This window comes from Rhagoletis pomonella, unplaced genomic scaffold (genome assembly GCF_013731165.1).
Source record: "Rhagoletis pomonella isolate Grant_MI unplaced genomic scaffold, Rhpom_1.0 Rhpom_scaffold_00002, whole genome shotgun sequence".
Lineage (NCBI taxonomy): Eukaryota > Metazoa > Arthropoda > Insecta > Diptera > Tephritidae > Rhagoletis > Rhagoletis pomonella.
The window spans coordinates 72,614,300-72,621,489 of record NW_023458556.1 but is presented as its reverse complement, the minus strand read 5'-3'; the positions used below and the strand labels follow the sequence as shown (position 1 = coordinate 72,621,489).

The following is a 7,190-nucleotide window of genomic DNA, read 5'->3' as shown; positions in this document are numbered from 1 at the left end:
AAGGCCAGCTACTGTTTTAAAGGACGAAAAGTTTTCCCGCACGTTCAAATTTGGCCATTGATAAACCAACCGTGGTCTTTCTTGGAACGATGTGGTCGAAACTTTCTTCGCTAATTCGCTACTTTTAAAATATCCAAGAGCTGGTTTCCTTGAGTCTTACTGCTGCGGCAATGGCCGCCCGGGCAATTTCATCAAGCGGAGGTAGATGCAAGGTCGCATTTAGGGTATATGACGACGTGAGACATCATAAATTCGTATAATATAAACATAGAAACAAAGTAGTCCTGACGTATGGGGTGTCGACTGCAGCACCATTATGAATTGCAACCTGATTGTACAATAAATACTGATTTTCTAAATAACTCAACCTAGCGGGTCCATTTTTCGCATAAGTATTTTTCATCGTGCAGGTAGAACACACTTTGAATTTGGACGAAATCGGATAACTCGGCTCCATCGCCAATGAGTTTTCTAGTAGCCTTTAATAGGACTTTATGCGCAGGGAATAACCTCCGAAAATTTTACTTAAATCTATCCAGGGATTTGATTTAATTCCGAACAACCAAAGCGGCTATCATTTTATACATTAATATATGTACATATCCATATACATAGATTACTTATTTTATTATTATTTTATTCGTTATTCGAATAATTAATGAAGATAATAGTTATTCGAATAACGAATAAAATAATTTATCTGTCATCCGAATAATTTTTCTTTGAATAAGCAAAGTTATTTATTATTTACGAATAACGAGAAAAACAATTTACTCATTTGTTATTCGTCATTCGAACTCTATTTTACTGAAATCTTAATATGAATTATTAAGAAATTGACAAATTGAATTTTACAAGACTTTTAGTAAATTTTCAGCAATATATGTAAATGGCTGCGTTTATAAACACAATAATGCAAAATATCACTCTCTTTTAAATCAAAATCCAAATTGAACTCATTTATCTTGTATGGTTGTGAAATTAAAGAGACTGATGGTTTGCATATCTGCGTTAATGAATTCAGCCAACATTTACAAAATTCGCCATTTAAAAAGGTGGATGCATCGATACATCGATGTTGTTGCCCCAAAAATATCGAAACATCGATGTTTTTCTAGCACTAGTTCTGATATATTAGTTCGGAACTAGCGCTTTGTCAGATTGTCTCTAAATTTTACAGCAGGGTAGCTGCAAATCGCTTGGCGTACAGCATTGTTGGTAGCTAGGCGTACTTACGCTTAGGCTTTTTGCACATTGGTCGTCCAATCATAGTTGCTTCATCGTCACAATCATGATGAAACGATTACATGACGACTACCCTTTCGCACACTCGGTCGTGATATTTCAATTCATTTGGCGTCTAAAAATTCTCTTGGAGCAGGTTTTTCCTGTTTTTCTGGTTGATATTTTCACGAAATATTTACAAAAACATGCAATTTGTAAAGTATAGACTGTGCTGCAACAATTCTAGACATCATTTTTCAGTAATATCTTTTCTTTTCCTGAAATGTGTTTTGTGCATGCACACAGAGACTTTTTACAATTTCGTCATATTTTATAGTTAAATCGCTCACATTTATTGAATTTTAATGCAATTATCCACTCTTTAATAATTTCCACAGATTTTATGCAAAAAATACTGATTTTTATGCAAATATTTACTTTTTCACTAATTTTTCCCCATAAAATGTAAACAAAGAATGCGTGCACAACGATTAGCAAGCGACAGTGCCGTACTTATCCGTTTCTGCATCTTCTACTATTTGCCGATAACTAGCCGATAACGGCAAGTGTGCAGATCTCCCTTGAAGTGCATGTGCTCGGCTCAAAATTTCAGGGCGAGACGATAACGCAACTATGATTGGACGACAAGTGTGCAGATAGCCTTAGAAAAGAGGAAGAAGAAGTTTGTTTACAATTTTCCGTGTGCGTGCATGCATTTCATAAAAAAAAACAATTGAAACAATAAAACTCGTGCAAATAATTAAAAAATAACTGAAAATTTATTAAAGAAATAATGATTTTTCATCAATTAACATTTTTGCGCCTCATACCTAGACGCTTTGAAGTCAATTCGTGTGCAGATCTTGAGGCGTAGAGGAATCGTTGCTGCAAAGACAATTTAATACGCGTCTAAAGCAATACGACCCGTGCGCAGAGTGCCTAATAGTCTAAGAGCGAGCAACGTTTTCGAGCAGGAATTTCAGGTCAGCTGGTTTTTTTGATATGACATCTCTTTCACTCCCTCGGTTAGCGTGGGGATCATCTGGCAGGCGGTAATGGTTGCGTTGACTAGTGCGCATCGTATCTTTACAGTTAAAAATGCTAATTTTTATACCCGAGCGCACTTGTGCACAAGGGTATATTAATTTTGTTCACATAACGATTGTTTGTAACAGCCAAAACGAATCGAGATAGATATAGACAAATGTATACATAAATGATCAGGATGAAAAAAGAAATCGATTAAGCCATGTCTGTCTGTCCGTCCGTCTGTCCGTCCGTCCGTGTACACGATAACTCGAGCAAAAATTAAGATATCTCAACGAAATTTGGTATGTAGGTTTCCCTTAATCCAAGGTAGGTTGGTATTGAAAATGGGCGAAATCGGACTGTAACCACGCCCACTTCCCATATAACGGTAATTTCCAGAAATACGAAAACTGCGATATTTTAGTAACTACTGAAGATAATTCACTCAAAATTGATATTTACAATAATTTTTAGACGAAAAATAAGAATATTATAAATTTTTGGAAAATGGGCGTAGCCACGCCCACTTATGGTTACATGTGTATATCTTGGTAACCGCTGCACCAATTTCTTCCAAACTTGGCACAGTTGTTGGCCTTCGCACAACATACCAAATGGCCGAAAATTTCTAAAATCGCTCAATAACCACGCCTACTTCCCATATAACGGTAATTTTCAGAAATACGAAAACTGCGATATTTTAGTAACTACTGGAGATTATTCACTCAAAATTGATATTTATAAATTTTTGGAAAATGGGCGTAGCCACGCCCACTTATGGTTACATGTGTATATCTTGGTAACCGCTGCACCAATTTCTTCCAAACTTGGCACAGTTGTTGGCCTTGGTACAGCATAAAAAATCACCGAAACTTTTTAAAATCGGACAATAACCACGCCCACATCCCATATAACGGTAATTCAGAGAAACACAAAATCTTCGATAAATCAGTAAATATTGAAGCTAATTTATTCAAAATTGATGCTTGCAACAATTCTTTACCAAGAAATACGTTTATGGTAAAATTTTTGAAAATGGGCGTGGCACCGCCCACTTATGATCACATATAAGTATATCGGTAACCGTTCTACCAATTTGTACCAAACTCGGTGTGGTTATTGTGCTTGCCACGTTGAAAATTATTGAAATCGGACTAAAATAACGGCCGCTTCTCATATAACGGTAAATTTCAGAAATGCTTGAAACTTCAATATTTCGAAATTGAAGGACGCTAATTTACTCAAAATTGATTCACCCCGGCTTACCATCTAGCGCAAGGTTTCGGAAAGGTAAAAAAAACGTATATTTAATACTTGCGCCGGGTATTTAATGTTCGGCTCCGCCCGAACTTAGACTTTCTTACTTGTTTTAAGTCATTTTAGTAAGGCTAATTTTCTTTTTATTGGCTTTAACTAACTTTTAGAAACATAGATTTATTATTGCCAGACGTGTCCGTTGTTGCTAACATTGTGCCAGACGTCATTTTTTATTAAAAAAAATAATTTTTCAAATCATTTTAGTAAAGCTCAAAATTTAATATGATGTTGTTTAAGTACTAATGAATCTAAAATTAATTTGCCAGAAATTAATTTGGTTGCTAAAGCAAGATCCAGATCGATTTAAAGCTGAAAGTTATTACGCTGGTAGTGAGGGAGATAGTAGCGAAATAGTGAATTTTCATAGGATTTTAGTATGAAAACTGGAAACTATAACTACTTGTCTAACGTTATAACATAAAGCTAATTATTGGAATATCAAAAATTAACTTTTTTTTTCAAATACATACGTTAAGGCAAATACAAACTTAAAACATTTCAATAAACATCAACTTCTATAGTGTCGGAATAAAGCAAGAAAAGCAAGAGAAAAACACAAACATTTTTATATTTATAACATTATCATAACATTTTTATATATAAACACTGGTTTACAACGAAAATGCGCAGAATCGCTTGCTGATTCCGAAATTTAGAATTTTTTCCATATATAAGTTTTCGAGATATTTGCAATTTACCGTTATTCAGCTTAAAAAAAAATAGTTCCATTTAATCACGTATATCTTATACGAAATGTAGCAAATGGAACGTAGAAAAACTCCCCACAAACAGTATGGCTGACTTCCAAAACGTATCAATACAATGTTTGGAAACTGCTATACTGCGGTATTCAAACTATTTGTATATGCAGAGTTGCGACACATTGCAACCATATACATTGCATATTTTAAATATTCAATATAGCAATGAACAATTTTTCTGTATTTTCCATATTTAAAACACCAATGCTAACCAATAACAAACGAAGCGCTGATTGCTCAAGCGATACGTTGCGATAACTTATCGGCTGCGGTTTGGAACAGTATACATTGTCAATATTTTATAGTTCGACGTTATGGAACCTTATACTTTGTACGTATACAAAGCAATTGACGTTTTGGAAGTCAGCCTATATATGCAAGTCATCGAGCTCACATCCGTGAGCCCGAAAAAGTTAAAGTTGGGGGCCGCACGGCGGCCCCGAGTTGTCCTTCCTAAAATAAAAGACAATAATTAGTTTTGTACAAGTATATTTACCATCTGCTTCCGCTGTCCCAAATGGAATGAATGCAACATATTTCTTAATACTATGACTTACTGTCTAACCGGCTGAATTAACTGCTGACGCTGCGCTTCCCATAGATTCAATTATGCTAACGTATGTTCGATTATTTTTGCATGAGAGCTCAATTACCCGCACTGGTTATGCGCGTGTTTGGGGAAGTGCGGCGTCAGCACATTCACACAGGTATGTGTGTTAGCCCCCGTATTAACTACCCCCCCTTTAAACATCTGCGTCCCGCTGATGAGGTAGTTCCTGACGTAGATCTTTGAAGTGGGCGTTTGGCTGATCTTGTTTGATTGAGCGATTGAGCCTGGGAAAGTAGATAGTTGTAGTAATCTTCCTCTAAATTACGTAGCATATTGATGCAAGGATCGTCAAAGCAACGGTGTCGAAAATCAGCGAAAAGTGAAAAGTTTCGCCCAATTTTCGTAGGTGTCGGATGTTTGTTACGCTAAGCTCGTGGATGTAGTCCAAATTCAGCTTCAGGCCATTACTCGTCCCGTTTGTTAATGCAGGTGGCAAAGCCTGTACCATCCTTGTCGACCTGCTGGTAAACGTTTGGTTTCCCACTACGATGGTTTCGTTGTTGAGCAAAACGACATATGTTCTATTCAGGACGTTTTCGTAGTTTTTTCCCTGGATTTTACCCCAAAAGTTCGTTAGGAATAGTGATGTCTCGTCCATCATTTCTATGATTATGCTGCTGGATGGTTCGAAGTGACATTTCGCATTTCCGCCTTTTAACAATCTCGCTATGCATCCGTCTTCGGGTAGTCTAGCCAACGATTTGGGTGCGCAAATTGAGTAATTGCCAATGGACGAGCAATCATTTTTAATACCGAACGTTTCGTCCTGATTTATCAACATTTTCTCATAGTCGAGTACCACGTGTTGTCCATTTATAATAGCAGCTCGTGTCATTAAGAGTCGATAGCTGTCCGGCTTCACCTTTGGCATGGAAAGAACATACAGAAGAAGTGTTCCGTTCGAGTATACGGATGCCGATCCGTGTTCTATAGCCTCGATTGAGTTTTGGTATGGTAAGGACTCTTCTTCGAGTATAAGTCTATGGATTTCCTCTCGATCAAGCAGGTTCGTGTACACGATGCCCGTTTTTGCCATTTGGCATGCTTGCACCACCTCCGATACTTGTTCTTTAAGGATGAGAACCCTACTTAGGTCCAGAAGTTCAAGGTTTTCTTCTTTAACACTCTTGCTGATTGCATTAATGTGAACCATCATTTGATTTGCTTTTTCAATTGCTTCACGGGTTCCGTTAAAGAGCTTGTCATTGACGCGATATTGGTGGTTGCTGTTGGTCACCACCTCGTTTAAGCTTCGAAGGATATAGTCCCAATCCGCAGCATCCGGAGAGCCAGCAATCCATTTCCATGCCGAACCGATCCAGTCAATAGAACGTGTCTTTCTCAATTTGGTCATCTGAAGTTCTTCAAGACGTAGCTCAGTCTGGTTCAGGTGGAATTGTAAAACTGTCCTCACTGCTTCGTTTTCGATCTCATACCGTGTTGTCTCTCTTAGTTTTTCCAACGCTATGTTAAAGTAGTTAAGGTCAATCACGTGGACGAGACTAAAGTGTCCATTCAAGATCCAGCCATGCCCATGATCAATAGTCACCAGAGGGGAGTCGTCGCTGTATATGTTGAGGCCGCAAACGCCGGATATGAAGAGTAAACTGTCTTTCGATAATTTTATGAGAAAGAAAAAACAAAAAAATTTGAATTGTTGTGGCCTTTTTAGATATCCACACCGCAAGTTTTATGAATTTTACATTTCTTGTTACCATACTTCGGGGACGGTGAGAAAAAAAACTGTGCTTTGCCTGAGATTAGTCTAGGTTCTTTCCAAATAATTTCATCTTAAATAGCCGTTAGTATGTGTTTTTCTTGTCCGGTACCTGTTAGTGCTTTTGTTTATCCGTTAAGTATTAGTATTCTGTTGTTTTTTTTGTTTAAATTTTTTATGTTTTTCCATTATACTATTATACTATACTATTATACTATCTAATTACTTAATTACTTTATTTCCCGTCCCCGCGATTATAAGATTATGAATTTATTATTGACAAGACCACAGAATCCAAAAGTTCTGCAATAATCTTTAACTAAAATCAATGTTTGCTAAATTTTTTGCAAATAAAGCAAAAACTTGTGGTCCGCTTTGATTTCTGTGGACTTATCAAGTCTTGCGGTAGAAGAGTTGCCTTTTTTGCTATAGTATATGCCTCTTTTATTTAGCATTTTGCTATTTTGTAGTGTATTATAGAAGCCTTTTTCACATAGTATTTTTTTATTTTTGTTTTTTTTTTTTTGTTTGT

General features: G+C 36.6%; 1 protein-coding gene across 1 annotated transcript; it reads right to left on the bottom strand.

The window, feature by feature from the left end:
• Positions 1-4,843: 4,843 nt before the first annotated feature.
• Positions 4,844-5,990, bottom strand: LOC118734722. Its single transcript, XM_036464424.1, has 2 exons — positions 5,835-5,990; positions 4,844-5,783 (listed from the first exon to the last, which is right to left on the bottom strand). Exons 1-2 carry the CDS (start codon positions 5,975-5,977, stop codon positions 5,198-5,200), a joined length of 729 nt encoding a protein of 242 aa, XP_036320317.1. The 5' UTR covers positions 5,978-5,990; the 3' UTR covers positions 4,844-5,197.
• Between the last annotated feature and the right edge of the window lie 1,200 nt (positions 5,991-7,190).

Bases quoted from the DNA above. Each gene is read 5' to 3' on its own strand.
- LOC118734722 (XM_036464424.1), bottom strand. From the start codon at position 5,977: ATGGCAAAAACGGGCATCGTGTACACGAACCTGCTTGATCGAGAGGAA. The intron at 5,784-5,834 runs ACTTCTTCTGTA...GGACAGCTATCG, and splicing joins TCCGTATACTCGAACGGAAC to ACTCTTAATGACACGAGCTG.